The following is an 18244-nucleotide window of genomic DNA, read 5'->3' on the forward strand; positions in this document are numbered from 1 at the left end:
GAAGCCTCTCATTTGGCTCACAGCCCTGCACATCCCTCCTCCCAGGCCTCCCACCCAGGGGTCACACAGGCTGTGGGAGAGGACGATCTCACTCCCTGGCAAGTAAAGCTGGGGCAGAGATGTGGGGTGGAAGGAGGTCCCAGCTCAGCCCAGCTTGTGGAAGGGAAGATGGGCCAAGGAACCTCCAAGGAACAAAGGCCATTGTCTTGGGGAGCAGAGGGAATCACTGTTCTCATTGTCAGCTTCTCCCAGGATTCAACCCATCCCTCATCTCCAGGCCAGGTGGTGATCCTTCCCTCCATGGCCAGCCAGGCTCTCCAAGTCAGGTGGAAGGGAGCAGAGTGCACCCGGTCCTGGGTGCTGCATATCCAGAAGGGTCCCTGACCAAACAGGGCAGCCTACCCTTGCCCTGCATCCTCACCCAAGTCCCGGTCTGTGGCCAGCACCTGCAGCACAGGGCTGCCAGCTGGCAAGTTCTCCATGATGTGTGCTTCATACTCAGGTTTCTCAAAAGTGGGAGCCTCGTCATTGACATCCAGCACCAGCACGGACAGTAGCTGTGTGGCAGAACGGCGTGGGAAACCGTGATCCATGGCCACCACAGTCAGGTTGTGCTGCACCACCTCCTCCCGGTTCAGGGCCCGCACAACGGAGAGCGCACCTGCAGACACAGGGAGAGGGGCAAGCTGGGACCACACAGCACCAGGACCGACTGTTCCCAGGACAGTTATCGCAAGGCTGCAGGCACTGGGGTGAGTCAGTGACAGCCAGGTCTCAAGAGAGGCAGCAGTATCATGCCAACCAGGTGTTATGCTCTCTGTACCCCACAAGTCTCCCTCCTGTGAGTTCCCCAGCCCACGTCCTCCTCCTCTGCACCATGCTACATCCCCATGTATCCCTGCACCCTCCTCAGCCCCCACATTCCCAGCGTCCCTGCCGCCCACCCTGCGTCCTCCTGGGCCCTCACCAGTGCTGGGGTTAAGGTGGAAGCGGCCATCACTGTTCCCTGCTCGCAACGAGTAGCTCACACGCCCATTCTCTCCCAAATCATTGTCCTCGGCCACCACATGCAGCGCCACGAACCCTGTCGGCTGGTCTTCCATGACACTGACGGCAGCAGGTGAGAGGAACACGGGCACGTTGTCATTCTCATCAGTCACAAACACACGGGCTGTGACAGCTGCTGAGCGGCGCTGGCTGACGTTGCGGGCCTGGTCCATGGCCTCCACCACCAAGAGGAAGGAGGCAGCAGCCTCCCGGTCAAGGCCATGGCGAAGTGTCAGCACCCCCGAGCGGCCGTCAAGCTGGAAGGGAGCCCCGGGGGGCTCCTGGTGCAGCAGGGCGTAGCGCACTTGGCTATTGGGACCCACACCATCCCCATCCAGCGCCTGGAAGGTGAAGATGGACGAGCCAGCCTGGGTGTTCTCAGGCACCACAATGGTGATGGGGTCTTCAGGGAAGGTGGGCCCCTGGTCATTGCAGTCCTGCACGTGGATCTGTACCAGCACCAGTCGGCTGGAGGGATAGCCATGCTGCGTGTCCTCAGCACTCACCTGAAGCACATGCCGTGCCCCAGCTTCATAGTCCAACTCCCGGGCAGCGTAAATCTCCCCTGTCACACTGTCAACCACAAAGGTGCCATCCCCACCACCTCCTACCACTGTGTAGGTCAGCTGTCCTCGTGCAGGGGCATCTGGGGGTGCCACTGAGCCGATCACAGACCCCGGCTTAACCCCCTCAAGAGGGTGCAGGGTCAGCACAGTGGCATCAGGCCGTGGCAGCACTCGGGAGGATGGCAGCACCTGTGAGGAGAGGCAGCAGTGAGGGGTACGCGCCAGGGAGCTGTGTGCCAGGAGGTCCTATCAGGGAGCCAGTGGAGAGGGGGACATGGGGCCTGCACAGAGCAGGTGTCTCAGCTCTTGTGACCTAACAGATGAGTATCAACCTGAAAAACATACTGACAATAAGCATGGGTTTGACAGGGTGAAAGATGAGCTTCACCTGGGGTAGGTAAGGACAGACAGAGCTGCTGACTGGCCAGAGACGACTTGGGGGAATCTTATCAAAGTATATCAATACCTGAAGGGAGGGTGCAAAGAGGATGGAGCCAGGCTCTTCCCAGTGGTGCCCAGTGCCAGGACCAGAGGCAAGGGGCACAAGCTGAAACACAGGAGGTTCCCTCTGAACATCAGGAAATGCTTTTCACTGTGAGGGAGACCGAGCACTGGCACAGATTGCCCAGAGAGGTGGTGGAGTCTGCATCCTTGGAGACAATCAAAAGCCATCTGGACATGGTTCTGGGCAACTGACTGGGTGTCCCTGCTTGAGCAGGGTGGTTGGACAAGATGACCTCCGGAGGTGCCTTCCCGCCTCAACCGTTCTGTGAGTCTGTGATACTGTGATTATATTAGATACTGCAAAGGCAACAGACACCAGCAGAAACAATCCTGCAGAACATAAGCAAGAGTGGGCGAGAAGAGAGGTAACACTCATCCAGACGAGAGGTACAGAGAAGAGAGATAACCCAGTATGACCCAAAGATAAATAAATACTATCACTGCTTTTATTAAAGATACTGAAGTTAATTTGGGGATGAGGTGCACCTGTGGATGGGAGCGAGGCTGCATGAAAAGCCATAGTGTTATCTGAAGGGAAAACACATTGAAGAACTCAGTGCACTTATGTCAAGGAGTTGCGGAAAAAGAGAAATCAGCAAAACTGTCAGCCCAGAAGGGTATCAAAACTAGCGACTGTCAAGCAAATAGCTACGTTATAGGGATGCAAACAAGCACGTCAGGGACAACCAGCCTGCCAGCCTGCCCTCAACACTTTGAAGCCTGTAGAAAAACTTTAATGACAAGAACAGTTACAGACATGGCATAAAAAGGAAATGGTATAAAACGTATTGTGGAACAGCTAAAGGCAGATGTGCCAGGCTAAACCAGTGCTTCTCTCCTCAAGGACAAAGGAAACACTGTGTACCTAACTTGCCTGTGTTTTAGCTGGGCTCTGATGCAGTAGCACATGGGAGATCACCCATTAAACTGGGGAAAGGCATAGTATGAGTATGACTGTGTGATGGAAAGGACTAAAAGATCAACTGGCTCAAGAATAGTGATTAGCAGGCCTTTGCAGAGATGGCTCTTGCTGCTGACATTTACTTTTGATAGGTGCAAGGGCAAAACAAAGCTGAGTACGTTATGAACTTGCTGAAAATGTTAGAGGGCACTGCCAGCACAGAGAAGTAGCAGAACATCAAACAAGGAGAGTCAAATGGCCTTGGGAACTGCAAGAACAGGGACGGGAAGATGTGAAATGGTGTATTGTGAAAGTGCCTTGACTGGGGGGAAACCAGAGTCTCTGCTGTAAAAGGAAGCTCATTACTGACAATAGAGAAAGGACTTGGCTGCCTGGGTCAATACATCAGACAGTGAGTGCCAAAGTTATACAGATGTGAAGAACACCCTGAATGTCTGGAACACCTACTGTTTTCAGTAGATGGTGGGAAGAATTAATGTCTCTGTGCAGGGGACCTCTAAGGGCTTCTCTGCAACAGCATATCTAGGACAGAGTTGGCTGTCCCAGTCTGGAAAAGACAGAACTGCTTACTATTAATGCTGTTGACCACTTTACAAATGAGAACATGCACAGTGGCAGATAGACCCATCCCTTCCCATCCCAGGTTCTCCACACAGATTTTAGGGCTGCATCAACAGCTGAGCAAGGTCAGAGGGTGCTCTGGAATGAAGGCAGTGGAGGGTTGAGTAGGTGGGGAGGAAGGCTGCCAAGTAGCTGGATGCTGTCCTCCAAGAGGTGACTGAGGGGCAGATGGTCCAGGGACAAGAGGAGTTGGCATGCTGGATACCTGAATGCGAATGATGGCTGACGTACTGCGAGGCACCGTGCCCCGGTCACTGGCTGTCACAGTGAAGATGTACTCAGCACGATCAGACCGGCGTAGAACTGTGGCAGTCCGCAACTCTCCAGTAGCCATGTGCAGCGTGAAACGCTCTGCCCAGGCTCCTGCAGAAAGAAGGTGAAACACTGCAGGGAGAGGCAGACAGGAGGGAGGGCAGGGGGCAGGTTGGGATGGAGGGGGAGTGCAGTGTGGCAGGGCTTGGGCAGAGGGCACCCATCTGCCCACAAGGGTGATGGCTGCAATGCAGAGAGCAGCATCAATTAGTCAGTTCTGCAGCTCATACCTGTCAGTGAGTAGATGATGGTCCCATTCTCACCCTCGTCAGGGTCCTTGGCCTGCAGGGAGGCGACTAGAAGTCCTGATGGCTTCTCTTCCAGCACCTGCAGCACAGCCCAGGAAGCAGCTGAGTGGCACAGGGTACCCTTCAGACTACCCCCACAAACCCCCAAGCATGGCATAGGATCTGCACCTTTCTACACCAGCCCTGCACCTCACCCAAGGCACAGACCCCCCAGCAAGACTCCACAGGCTGTGTCTGAAGCTGGACAACATGGAGATGTCCGCCGCAAAGGTGACAAAGGGGACTTTCTGCCTTGCCAGCCCTCCTCCCATTCTGCCCTGTTTGACAACCAGCTTAGCAGCGTTGGGGTATGCTGCAGCAGTGAGCTGCAGGGCAATGGGAGGACACTATTTCACCCACGTCACATCCAAAGCCTCTACAGCTAGTAAAATCCAGGATTCCACGACAGTCTTGGTTCTCTCTGCCCCCAACAGAACCCTTCAACTGCAAATGCAAAGGTGTGAGCACTGACAGGCTCAGAAGCCAGTCACCCTGGCAATGCAAGGTGTCTTCCTCAGTTCCCACCAGCCAGCCCAGGGAGGTTTGCGATCTCTGGAAATGCAGCTGGCAGTTCTTCCTGGGCTCAGACACCTGGACCCTTAGGGCTTTTCCGTTCTCTCCTTTTTTCCTAGTTAGCACTGCTGACTGCCTGTCTGTAAGCACTTAAGACCTCCATTTTATGCCAGTACATCACAGTACCATCGAGACATTGATTATGCACACGCTCAACTAACCCCACATTCTGAGGTGACTTACCAGCTTCCTGACAGACACCACAGGTAACAGCATTGCATGCAAGCACCTTTCCTGGATAGTTATGGAAATGGACACATCCCATTACTGTCCATCACCACCTGTCAGTTTTTGGGAGTACTCTCAGCAAACAACCCATGCCTGCCAGCAGACCTGTCTCTCCTCCAACACAGACTCCTTGCACATACCCACACCTCACCGGTAGAGCCCCACTTGGCACAGATTCTGCAGTCCCTTCCACACCAGAAGACATCAAATTCACATCCTGAGGTTACAGACTTCAGATTCACATCCTATCAGCACATCCCACAGCACAAATCATCCTCACAGATCCAGCTGTGTGGATCTCTGTGTGGTCCCACTGTAATGCATTTATGAAAAAGACAAGGGGAATCTGAGCAAGAATCTGAGGGAAGAGGCTGCAAGCCCCTGAGAGAAGGCAAGTGTTAATGCTGTTGCACAAGCTGCTGGCACTACGTTGGTGGCGCTCAGGGAGGGGAGACCAGAAGAGCTGGACTTGTTTAGCCGGGCCAAGCAGTGATGTGACTGCACTCTGTAAACACTGGGAAGAGGGGAGGGAAATTCCAAGGAGAGAGAAGAGTTATTTAAGCAAAAACACAATATTGGCACAAGAACAAATGAGTATAAAGTGGTCAGAAATTAGTTTAGGCTGGAAATTAAGAGATGGTTTCTAACTACTAGATCAAGGAATCTGGAACAGCATTTCACAGCAGTGATGGAGGCAGAAGACCTTCTAAATATAGCTTGGCTGTTTATGAAAAGGAGTGTCTTCGTGGACACCTCTAAGTGGAGCCATGCTTAGGAAGCCCCTTCCCACCTCTCCTCTGTAACGGCTGGGGCAGGGCCTGCCCCCCATGCTGTCCCTAATCACCCTCAACCAGGATACAAGGGGCTCCTGCTTTGCGTGCATGGTCACACTCCTCTTCCACAAGGAATGAAACTCCATCTGAGGCAAGCAGTGACTCAGCAAAGGAGTTAAATGAGCAGCATCCACACAGGCTCCATGTACAAATGCCATTTTAGATGCACAAACAGAGGAATAAACAGCAATAGAAATGGTTTTGCCTCTGCAAAAACCTCAGCCTTACTAAAATTGCTACCAGGCAGGCTTGTGCAGGTTAGATGTCCACTCTCCAAGGAGGTTGCGGCAAATACCAGCTTGGTCCAAAGATCGGAAAGCCACCTCAACCACTGGCATAGCTCTGACAGTGGCTGGCAGTGGATACATAGAGAAGACACAAGAAATAGGGTATGTATGGAATAATCCTCCTGTGAAACCCTCCCCGCTTCCAGCACTCTGTGGCTAAGTCACTTCCTGAGCCACAGATCATATTTTTGTTCAACAGCCTTTGATGGATTTTTTTTCTTTCCATGAATTCATCTACTTTTGAACCCATGCAACTTTTGGCAATGATTTCACAATTTAATTACGTTCTGCATGAAAAAGCACTGCCTTTGTTTATTTTAAACCTGCTGCCTGGTCATTTCTTATGAAGCTGCCTAGGTCTTCTATTGTGAAAAAGGCAACTTCTAATTTCCCTGTGACTTTCTCTGTGCCATTCACTGCACACTTCTGTTATATTCCTGCAGTTTCTTCCATGCCAAAGAATGTTGAAGTATTTTCTTTCTGCATGGAAACCATTATCTACTGGAGATCACATTAACATCCTTTTCTGAACCTTTTCTAGCACTACTGCTTATTTAGTGGAATGGAGGCAGAATAGAGAGTGTGTGCAGAATTTGAGATGTAGGGTAATGATGTTTTCTTTCATTCGCTGTTCCTTTTCTAGTAACACTCAGCATTTGATTTGCCTTTTTGACTGCAGCTGAGCCCTGAGCTGACATTTTCACAAAGCATTCACAGCGATGCCCCCATCTTCTCCCCCGTACTTCTAAACCGAAGTAGCCAATTTAGAGCCCACCACTGTGTAAGCAAAATTCGTATTGCTTTTTGCCATGTGTATCACTTTCCAGTTAGCAACAGTGAATTTCATTTCCCATTGAACAGTAAACCAAGATCCTTCCACAGTTCTTCACAGGGAGCCCTCACCTTTATTACTGTGAATATACCAGTAACATCAACAATCACTTCTTCTGGAAGATACATGAAAATGCTAAATAGCAAGGATACCAGCACCAGTCCTAGGCACCCATCAGTGACATCCGTCCTCTGTGAAAACAGACCACTTCTCCCTTCCCTTTGCTCCCTCTCCCTTTCCTAGTGATCATTCCCCGGCAGGATCCACTACTACTGCAGGTCCTGCGTGAACAACACCTGGTCCTGCCAGCATGTTACACTGTGCTTGACAAGCTCATCTTGCAAGCCTACAGTGGGAGATACTCTAGCTGATGCCCAAAGCAAGGTGCCAATACAGAAACCTCCTTCTGCTTTGTCTAATAAACATTGATATAAATACTTCACTAAGCAAGTCTGCAATAAATCACTGAGCTTTGCATTTATCATTCAGTTTTTTCTTTTCCCTCCAAGCCTTTCTTCTACAGCTAGATCACGATTAACAGCGGCCTCTTCCTGTGCTTCACCCTTCTCTACCAGTGTTTCTAGCAGGAGAGCTTCAAACCAAAGTGCTCAAATATTTGTTTCATTCAAAGCTGCCAGAGCATTTACCTGCCTTCAGGACTCTACATCTGTCCCAGCCTTGCTCTGTCTCCCGAAGGATGTAAATGCTTTTGTGCTATCTTTGTATAAGATTTGTATAAGCTCCCAAGCTCTAGCAGGACACTCCCAGCATTTCATGCCCCCAAACACAGGAATCAATGGCAGAGCCTGCTATGCAAGTGTCTTGCGGGTGTCCCTACAGAGGAGACAAGACATTCAGCAGCCAGCAGCCACAGTGCAAGCAATGCCATATTGCAGAGCCTGTTGAGCTGCAGTCTCAACAACACCATGGCTGGCTGGTCCCCAGTCTGCAGGAGTGACCCAAGGGCCAGAGCCTTGCTCGGACTAACTTTGCCTTCCTCTGCCTCCACCAGGCCCTGAGAGATGCCTTCATCCAGGCCAAGCCTTGCCAGACAGTTTTGCAAGCAGAGTGCCAGCTGGACATGCAAGAGGCAGGCTGGGCAAGGGATGGCTGCAGCCTGGAACAGGAAAGGAAAAAGCAATGAACAGGAACAGCCTGACTGGCGTTGCAGAGTGTCCCCAGCGTCCTGTGCTGATGGCCACCCAGGTGCGGCAGTGACCTGCCAATACAGTTCTGCCTGCTCTGGCCTGCCTCCAGTGTGCAGCTCAGGCAGGACTTGTGACACATCACCATGATGTTTTAAACTCAGCACAGTGTGAGTGGCTTTGAGCACATTGCCTGAAGTGCAGCAACGTGCAGAGCAAGCACATCCTTTCAGTCACAGGTTCTCCCCACTCTGTGGGGAGGAGATGAGGACAGGGCCTCGATTGTCCATCCTGCTCCATTGCTGCCAGCGCCACTCAGCTGGCTCCAGCGAGCCCTCGCCATACGTGCCACTCCACAGGGGCCACAGCAGAGCAGATGCAGCCAGCTGGGGCTGAGGGTGGAGGGCTGGTCCTCGCCCCCTTCTGTTGAGCAGCACAAACATAACTTGGTCAGCTTTGAGAGGGAAAGCTGGGCTGGGACCCATACCAGATTCTCAGAAAACCCTTGTGAGTGCAAGGTCCAGCTGGGCAGTGCTTTCTTGACCTCCCAGAAAGCCGAGTGTCTATACCAGAAGTCCTGAGATGTAGAAGTTATCGTCACCCAGTGCCTCCCTGCTCGCAAGTGTTGTACTGCTGGCTCTGCTGGGTCAGGTTTAGGGCTCCCTTTCTCCTTCCCTCCTTGCAGCATGTGTGATCCAAGAGTTTCTGCCTGCTGGCCAGTCCTATTAGTCTCAGAGCCCTCTGCAGTCCTCACGTGCTCTGTGCACAGAGATGTCTACACTTCCCAAGGATGTGCCCATCTTACTGCATCTCAATCATATTTACCAGACTGCCCTGGCTGCTGCATGGATGCAACTTGTGCCTGCTTGTCTCCCACCCTGAAATTCTCCTGGGTGCCCCTGCCCGCTCCCTTTCCCTGCTGCAGAACTGCCTGCCCCAAACCCAGAGGCTGCCACACCCCTGCCTCACCAGGGCTCCAGCTTGCTGCCCCTACCTGCACGGGCAGCTCCTGACCACTGGCCACGTGAAGGAAAGCAGGAGCGTTGTCATTCTCGTCGAGCACAGTGACATAGATGGTTCCTGTGGCACTGCGGGGTGGTGCTCCCCCATCCTGCACGATTACCAAGAGCTGGTAGCTGGACTGCTGCTCCCGGTCCAGGCTATGCTTGGTGCTGAGCTCCCCTGTGAGGGAGAAGTGGGGACACAGCTCAGCCCAAAAACCACTTTAGAGAAGAGCCTGTGCTCAGGTATGTTGCTGGGGAGCTCAGCACTGCAGGGGTGAGCAGATGAACATTGTGTTGCGGCACCGGCCTGGCCCGCATCACTTTTGACCCGCCCTGGGCTTTCTCCCCAGCCAGCCCCAGCCTAGGAAGCAAGGAAGTCTCTCACCTGTCTGCGTGTGGATAAGAAAGTTGGGATCGTGCTGGAGCAGCCGGTAGGTGAGCCGGCTGTTCTGCCCAGCATCCCGGTCACTTGCCATCACCCTCCCCACACTGCTACCAGGAGCCTGATTCTCAGGAACAGTGAAGAAGTAACGCTCCTCACTCAGCCGGGGGCTGTTGTCATTCTCATCAGTGATGCTGATCCGTACAGTGCTGGTGCCTGTTTTCCGGGCTTCCGCCCCTGCACCACTGCCTCCTGCTGAGGCCAGCACTGTGAGCACATACAGGTCCCGCGTCTCCCGGTCCAGTGCACTTTTGACATACAGCCAACCACTCTCAGGCATGATGCCAAAGCTGGCAGCATCCCCATCTGCACGCAAGTGGTAGGTAAGGGTCATAGATTCTGTATCACGTGCCAGGGCCCGCACCTGCAGGAAGCGGGTGGAGACAGGCACACCTTCCTGCACCTCCACGCGGTAGGTGAGCGTGTCAAAGATGGGCCCATTGTCATGCTCAGCTTGCACATGCACCAGCAGTGTGAACGTGGAGCTGAGCTGGGGAACGCCACTGTCTCGGGCCACAATGGCCAGTCTGTAGGCTGCGCTGGCTTCATACTGCAGGGCCCCGATCAGTCGCACCGCCCCCGATGAGCGCTCCACACTGAAGGTGCCATCACCTCCTGACACCAGCTCAAAATTCACCTGGCCGTTTGCACCGCTGTCACGGTCCTCAGCCTGCAAAGTGTACACTGTAGTCCCAGGTTCTGTGGCCTCTGGCAGCAGAATGGAGTCAGAGGGGGCTGGGAACACTGGCACGTTGTCATTCACATCTGACACAGAGATTTTCACGCGTGTGTTGCTGTAGGCAGGAGGTGAACCACTTCGGGCCTGGACATCCAGAATGAGAGCCGCCTGGGACTCATGATCAAGAGGCAGGCTGGTGCGGAGCTGCCCAGAGGCAGAGTCGATAGAAAAGTAGCCATGAGGATCCCCCGAGGAGATGGAATAAAAGATGTCATCCGCATGACCTGTGGACAAGGAAATGAAGACAGGAAGAATGATTTGTGTACCCGGCTCACCTCCTCAGCCGCCTGCAGACAGCAGCAGGGTTGGGCAGTCCTGTTTGTGGCAGACTCCAGTTGGGAGGTGTACAGTAGCACTGTGTACATGTGCACGTATGCACAGATGCATGTGCACAAGTGTGTGTGTACACATGTGTGTAAGTACATGTGTGAGAGCATGCACTGAGTTGAGTGACAATCACACGGGTCCACATTTGGATGTGTGTGCCTCTGTGCATGCGTGGAGCTCCCAGAACAGGGTTGCTCTGTGAGGAAGTGTGGTACTGGACCTTCAAGATGATGCAGGGACAGGGAAAGGGACTGCATACAAAAGGGACAAGCCCATACCTGGAGGGTTCTGGGCCCGGACAGCCCCAACACTGGCACCCTGCAGCATGTCCTCAGGCACTGTGAAGAAGTACTGAGCTTGCTCGAAGACAGGGGGTGAGACCGTACCCTCCACGATGCTGATGTTCACCCGGGCATTTGGCTGTGCCTGTAGGCCCCCACCATCTTGTGCAGCTATCACCAGCTGTACCAGGGTGTTGGCTTTACCACTCAGGGACCATGAGAGGGAGATGACACCTAGGGAAGAAAGCAGTTCAGAGGGCTCTGTGCCTGCACCCCTGCCTGTCATCTGGCACCAAGGGAACAGGCCAAACCATAAGCTTGAAAAGAAAGACCTAAGGGGGCAGCAAGCAATGTGCGTCACAGGGAGGAACTTGCCATGGAAGAACTGGAGTAAAGAAGAGGAACCCTCCTGGGAAAGCCTCCCCAAATCCTCCTTTCTCAACCTTAAGCCCCACCCTGAGCTAAGCAGTGGTTAGGGCTGGGGGAAATGAGCCAGACTGCAGGTCTTGAGAGAGGGAAAGGAGGGAAGAGGGCTTCCAATGTGGGGCACAGGGTGAGGGTCATGATGCAGCAGGTGGGATCAAGGCTGTGGGGAGGCTGTTGGAGGAGATGTAGAACGAAGGACCATCCTCGACCGGCCCTACAAAGGAAGCGTTGCTGCATTAGGATGGCTGGTAGGCCTGTCTCATCCCAGTCATGTTCTGGGAACTTGGGGACCAGTGTGGAGAGACTCTGATGCCTGTGCTCAGCACAGGACACCTTCCTGTCCTGCTGAGAGCCCCTGGCACCACACAACCATGCGTTCACCTCCCCAGAAGAAACTGCTCTGGCTTAGGTGGCCAAAGCAAAGCAGAGCAGATGCAGCTAATGAGAAAGGTGCGACAGAGTTATAGGGAAGGAGAGTAAATTGAGCAGGGGAGAGGAGGGGACTGGGCAGGGACAAGAAACTAAGCAAGATACGGTCTGATGGGGTAAAGTAAGCAGCACGCAGGAGGAAAGGTGCAGTGAGTCAGGGATGCGGAATGAGGGAGAGGTAGGAAGACGGGACAAATGAGGAACAGAGCAGGGAGCAGAAACAAGAGGTCAGAGACTGAGTCTGGGAAGGGGCTGCCAGAGGCTCAAGAAGCTGAGGCAGGGAAGATGTGGAACAGACATATTCTGGTGGCAGGCTGCACTGCTGTGATGGCCAAGCAGTGACCCTCAGGCTGGCTTTTACACCTGCCTACATCCCACTGCTCTGATTGCTGCCTATTCTGGCTGCCCCCTGAGTTCTTGCTCACCTGTGTCCTTGTTGAGGGAGAAGAGAGGGGGTGAGTTTCCCAGGACAATGCGGTAGGTCACTTTCCCGTTCAGCCCCTCATCCTTGTCGTGGGCAGTAACACGCAGCACAGCTGTACCTGGCATGCTCTGTGTGCTGATGCTGGCAGCATACTCCAGCGGGTAAAACACTGGCCGGTTGTCATTTACGTCCTCCAGAAAAACCTTCACATACACCATGGAGTTCAGGCCACCCTGTGGAAGGATCAGATCAGAGAGCAAGGGCAAGGACAACAGTATCCCTACACAGTGCTGCATCAGCAGCATCGCATCCCTGCAGCCTCTCCAGCACTCACCCCATCAACAGCAGTGATGGTGAAATCATAGGCAGATGTGCCCTCATCACGATCTAGAAGCTGCACGGTGCACAGCTGCCCCGTGTGCTTGTCGATGCTGAACTGCGTGGGGACAACACTGCCGATGCCAGAACCGATGGAGTAGGAAAGGGAGCCAAATGTGCCGCTGTCTGCATCTGTGGCTGTCACCTGGAGAGGGAAGGCACTACATGAGCAGGGCCAGCATCACAGAGAAGACCACCAGCCAGACCCAGCGCATCACCACCACAACCCAATGCTGCCCTCTGCTCCGTGGCCCACAACCACTGCACAGTCCTCAGAGCTGGCCATAGTAAAGCGGACTGACAGCTACTGCCTCAGCCCTGTGATTCTTGTCCTAGACAAGCCACCACTTCCTCTGCAGCCCTCCCTGCAAGAGGACAGGGCCGCCCAAGGTCTCACTGGCTGCAGACAGTGCCCTGGCCAGTGCTGCAGGCAGCTGTGGGGGACCCCCAGATCAGGTGATGCTGGCCCAGTCCCCATGAGGGGACACAGAGTTGGGGGAGCACAGCACTGCAAACTTGCAAGAGCTGCACCATGCTTTCTATCTACAGTGCTGCCATGGGTCCCTGCACCACCAGAGGTGCCTTGTTTCAGGTGACACCTACCTTCTTGCACCCCTGGGGCGACATCCATGACCCTGGTCAACGGACCTGCCTTAGCAAAGGGAAAGGCCACATGGAGAGGGGGTGCAGAAAGGCCAAGCCTCACACAGATGCCAAGGATTTAGCAGCCAAACATCCCCATTGCACCCAGCTTGACTGGCCAGCCAGGGACAACCTGTGCTTTTGCAGCAGCTGCCCCTGGCCCTCTGCTCCTTCTTTTCCGCAAAGATGCTTAAGACAAGACAGGAAGTAAAACAGCCCCCTTTTCACCATGACCGTGGCTCTATCCTGCTGTCGGAGCTCTGTGCCTGGCAGCCCTGGCGACGACTGAGGGTGGCATTGCCCTGTGATGGCCAGGCCCACCAGAGCCTGGGGCACATGAACTGCATTAGCAGCTACAGACACAGCAGGAGGATTAAAACTGCTCCTTGCTTGCAAGGTCCCAGTTCCTCCTTGGGCTCCCTGCAGAGCTCAGGTCAGCGGAAAACAGCTCCTGACCCCGGCATCACTGCCCATGGCTGGTCCAGCAGCTGGGAGCTCCGCACAGAGAACAAAGCTGGAGGCCGGAGCCAGGAGGGAGGCAGCTGGGCCAGGCCCGGGTGAAGTGGAGTTCAGGCCTCGTCAGCCACAGCTCCTCCCAGCAGCAGCGCTGGGGCCTCGGCTCCCGTGAGCGAGAAGCACAGGAACGCCGCACGCGCGCCAAGGAAAGGGCCCAGCTGGGGGCTGCGAACAGCTCTTTCCTCTGGGCAGGGCCCCTAACCTGAACCACTCACCCTTTTGTCAGAGATGGAGGAAGGACGAGCAAGAGCACAGGGAACGGCTGGGCCAGGGAAGAAAACCAGGTAGAGGTGGGATCTCCCTCCCCCCAGACATATGCTCTGCACCCCAGGGAGGAGCAGCAGCACTGGGGAGAGCCCCTGGCATGTCCTCCTGCCCAGCCACCCATGGCCTCCAGGGAGGGCAGGCAGCACCTGCAACACCCTCACCAGCGCTTCTGCCCTGCTGCCTGCAGTCTAAGGGGATGCCTGAGAGGAGAAGCCGAGAGCACATCTACAACGAGCACCACACTCCCTGTACAGAGTGTTTGCTCCTGCAGCAGCTGCCAGAAGAAGTGCCATGAAACAGGATCCCCCTTCCCTGCTCCAGCTGCGGAGCACTCCGAGCCACAGGTGCCATGACAGCAGCCCGGACAGAAATTGGACCCACCAGCCTCCCCCCAGCTCAACAACCTCCCTCCCTCCTGCCCTAGCTCCCTTTGCTGTGGAGCCGCTCATTTGAGAGTACAAATCCGACCTCACTGGCATTGCTGAAAGCTACCTGTACTCAGGTTACAAACGGCTCCATGCTGGATATTATTACTGGGGTAATAGCCTTGTACCGATACACTTGGGTTGTGTGCCGTGCCTGGGTTTCAGCTGGTAGTGTTCTCTACCACTGCAGATGGAAATGCACCTGAAAGCGATAAGCTGCCACAGTGACTGGAATAGGCAAATTAATAACCTCTTTCCTTCAAAATGAACTGCTTATCACTCTGAAAGTGCTCTAAAATGCCTGTCAGCTGCCCCCTGTGCAGCAACAAGTTCTACAGCAGAGTAAGATATTTTCCTTAGGCTACTTGGGCCAAGGGCTCTGGTGCTTCCAGAGCAGCCTCACTCCCCCACCTAAACCACCTTCTGACAGTCACCATCCTAAGATATATACCCACAGGGGAAGCTATCTGGAAATCCAGCTTTCTGCCACAAGAGCTGGGTCAGATGTTGGGAACAGGGGAGAAACAGATGAGCTCTCACCATTATGCAGTGCAGCACCACCTCCCTGACTGCTCCCTGGTACTCAGAGACATCTCCCTCCAAGACTGCCTCATGGAGCCAGCAGCCCGGTATCAGAGGCAAACCTAGCTGTAGAACCAGGGAAAGGCATCCGCAGAAAAGTTCCCCGTTCACTTGTCCGGCACTCCACCTCTCCATCCTGCTGTGGGACTTCCTGTGGACCAACGCTCCAACACAGGCCCTGCCTGTCCAAGCCCACACAGGGTCCACGAGAGGTCATGTCACCACAGCACCAGCACTGGCGCAACCACTACTGGAGACTTGTGTCTGGTCCTAGGCTCACTTGGAGGGGTGGTGCTAAACTAATGCCCAGAGAAAAGCCACAGGAACAGCAAAACACCTGAAGGAGCAGCTAACTCTGTTGGCTCAGTGTGGGGTGGATGGACAGTTTGCTTAGTGTCTGCCACAGTGGGGAGAGGGAGTGGGGCTGCTGGCGCAGACCCCAGCCCGAGCTCTCCAGCCCACAGGCCAGCCCATGCTTAGCAGGGCACAATGCAAGCCCCAAAGGCAATGCAGATCCCAGCTGCGGGTGGGGTGATGCCTCCTGGGGACTCCTCTGAGTTTGATCAGCCACTAGGTATGGCAGACACCTCCCTCTAGATTGTATGCGTAGCTGGGACCCCTGGCTGCAGACTGCAGAGCACACGCAGTCTGGGACGTGGTGCACATTTTTAGCTGTGAGGATAATTAACCACCAAAAGCGCTCATCAAGGCCTGTAGTGAATTCACCACTCCTGGAAATTTTTAAACCAAGTCTGGATATTCTTCTAGGAGCTTTGCTAGAAGCTAATGGAGGGCAGCCCCAGACTCCATATTTAGCGCCCACCCGAAATCTTGGATCAACAGTTGTTTTTACTGTAGCTTACTTATAAGGCTCCTGATGTTTGCCTGAGAAATAAGAGGGAAATGGGGTCAAGCTGTCTGTGGGACAGCCCAGGAAACAACTCCATTTGGGGTTGTGCAAGGCTTACTGCTTGAATATGTGGGAGCAGAAGTTAGAGCGCTGAGTCTGAATGGAGCCCCTACAGCACCCTCACCTCTGACTTCTTTAAACATCCTTCAGGATCAAGACTGGCTGTTCCTAGGAGGAGCTATGTGAGAGCAGAAAGAAGAGGAGGAGAAGGCTGTAGCCGGGAACAATACACCTGCATGAGCTTGCAGGGTCAGCATGCAGATATGAGATGTGGACAAAGCTGAAAGCTGGGGGGTCACCTCATCTGCACAGGACACAGCACAAGCTCACAGGATTACCACAGATACGCCAGGCACAATGTGCAGAGGCAAAGTGCATGCTGTGTTTCTGCCCAAGACTACAGTACGTGCATCTGCAACCCCATGTGCCAAGAACAGAAGGGTTCACAAAGCACAAGTGCAGGGAGATTCCCCACACTGTGTGAAAATGTTCTGTGCCGTGTCATTGGACAGCAGTGATGCCAGAGCCCAGCACTCTGCTCATGTTGGGACTCCAGAAGGTGCTCTGTGAGGCAGGGAGTGTGGTGACCCTGGAGCTCTGGCTTCCAGAGTCCAGATGTTCTCATTCACAGACCCAGCCAGATCAGCAGTGAGAAGGAAGACATGGTGAATTGTTTCTATGGTTCATTATATCGCTGTCCCACACGATATCCTGGTCTCGAAATTGAAGAGACATGGATTCAACAAATGGACCACTCAGTGGATAAAGAACTGGCTGGACGGTCACACTCAAAGAGTTGCGGTCAACGGCTCGATATCCAAGTGGAGAGCAGTGACAAGTGGTGTTCCTCAGGGGTCGGTACTGGGGCCTGTACTGTTCAACATCTTTGTCAGTGACATGGACAGTGGGGTCGAGTGCACCCTCAGCAACTTTGCCGATGATACCAAGCTGTTTGCAGAGGTAGACACACTGGAGGGGAGGGATGGCATCCAGAGGGACCTGGACAGGCTGGAGAGGTGGGCCCAAGCCAACCTCATGCAGTTCAACAAGGCCAAGTGCAAGGTCTTACATCTGGGTTGGGGCAACCCCAAGCACAAATACAGGCTCGGTGGGGAATGGCTGGAGAGTAGCCCTGAGGAGAAGGACCTGGGGGGTGCTGATTGACAAGAAGCTCAACATGAGCCAGCAATGTGCAATTGCAGCCCAGAAGGCCAACCGTATCCTGGGCTGCATCCAAAGAAGTGTGGCCAGCAGGTCAAAGGAGGTGATTCTGCCCCTCTACTCCACTCTCGTGAGACCCCACCTGGAACACCGCATCCAGCTCTGGAGTCCCCAACATAAGAAGGACATGGGCCTGCTGGAGCGTGTCCAGAGGGGAGCCACGAGGATGATGCGAGGGCTGGAGCACCTCTCCTATGAGGAGAGGCTGAAAGAGTTGGGGCTGTTCAGCCTGGAGAGGAGAAGGCTCTGGGGAGATCTTATTGCAGCCTTCCAGTTCCTAAAGGAGGCCTACAGGAGAGCTGGGGAAGGACTTTTTAGTAGGGCATGTAGCGATAGGACAAGGCGGAATGGCTTTAAACTAGAAGAGGGCAGGTTCAGATTAAACATCAGGAAGAAGTTTTTCACTTTAAGGGTGGTAAGGCACTGGAACGGGTTGCCCAGAGAGGCTGTTAAGGCCCCATCCCTGGAGGTGTTCAAGGCCAGGCTGGACGTGGTCTTGGGCAACCTGGTCTAGTGGGAGGTGTCCCTGCCTATGGCAGGGAGGTTGGAACTCGATGTTCTCCAAGTCATTTCCAACCTAAGCCATTCTATGATTCTGTTTTTCTATGATTATGTTCTCTGTTTAAGACCTAATCACTGCTACTACCCCTGTGTCTGATTCCGCCCTTGTAAGACTAAGGGGTGGTTGTTCTCAGAAAGCATCTCTGTATTGGTATTGGTGGGTGGACCAGGCAACCCATCCCCTTCCTGGATAAACCAGCTGCATGGTCAGAGTGGTTTTTGGCCTGTAGCTTTCCTGTTCCATCCTGTAGAACCCCATTCTCCAAAGCGAAAGCCTTTCCGATCAGGAGATAACAGCTGCATGAATGCATCCTGATATTGCATATGGGATGTGTTTCTGACAGCAATTACCTCCTTAGTCTTGAAGAGAGAGGGAGGTTGAGGCTCACGGTCCTGCAGAGCATCCTGCTCGAGTCCAGAATACGGCCAGGGTTTCTGAGCAGCACAGGGTCAGTGCTCCTGCCTGTCTTTCGGCCTTATTAAGATATGCTTGGCTGCAAGCATGGTATTTCT

General features: G+C 53.9%; 1 protein-coding gene across 1 annotated transcript in view; it reads right to left on the reverse strand.

Moving 5' to 3' along the window:
- The window catches only part of DCHS1 (dachsous cadherin-related 1), a gene marked incomplete at its 5' end in the record, with an annotated part of 49379 nt that overhangs the window by 14464 nt on the left and 16671 nt on the right, over positions 1–18244 (reverse strand). The window contains 9 exons of the mRNA XM_082498350.1: positions 422–661; positions 968–1802; positions 3866–4023; positions 4203–4299; positions 9152–9339; positions 9547–10566; positions 10948–11184; positions 12231–12462; positions 12564–12752. Coding sequence (XP_082354476.1) covers positions 422–661; positions 968–1802; positions 3866–4023; positions 4203–4299; positions 9152–9339; positions 9547–10566; positions 10948–11184; positions 12231–12462; positions 12564–12752 — 3196 coding nt within the window. The remainder of the gene's footprint in view (positions 1–421; positions 662–967; positions 1803–3865; positions 4024–4202; positions 4300–9151; positions 9340–9546; positions 10567–10947; positions 11185–12230; positions 12463–12563; positions 12753–18244) is intronic.

This window comes from Vanellus vanellus (assembly GCF_965231255.1).
Source record: "Vanellus vanellus genome assembly, chromosome: 1".
Taxonomy (NCBI): domain Eukaryota; kingdom Metazoa; phylum Chordata; class Aves; order Charadriiformes; family Charadriidae; genus Vanellus; species Vanellus vanellus.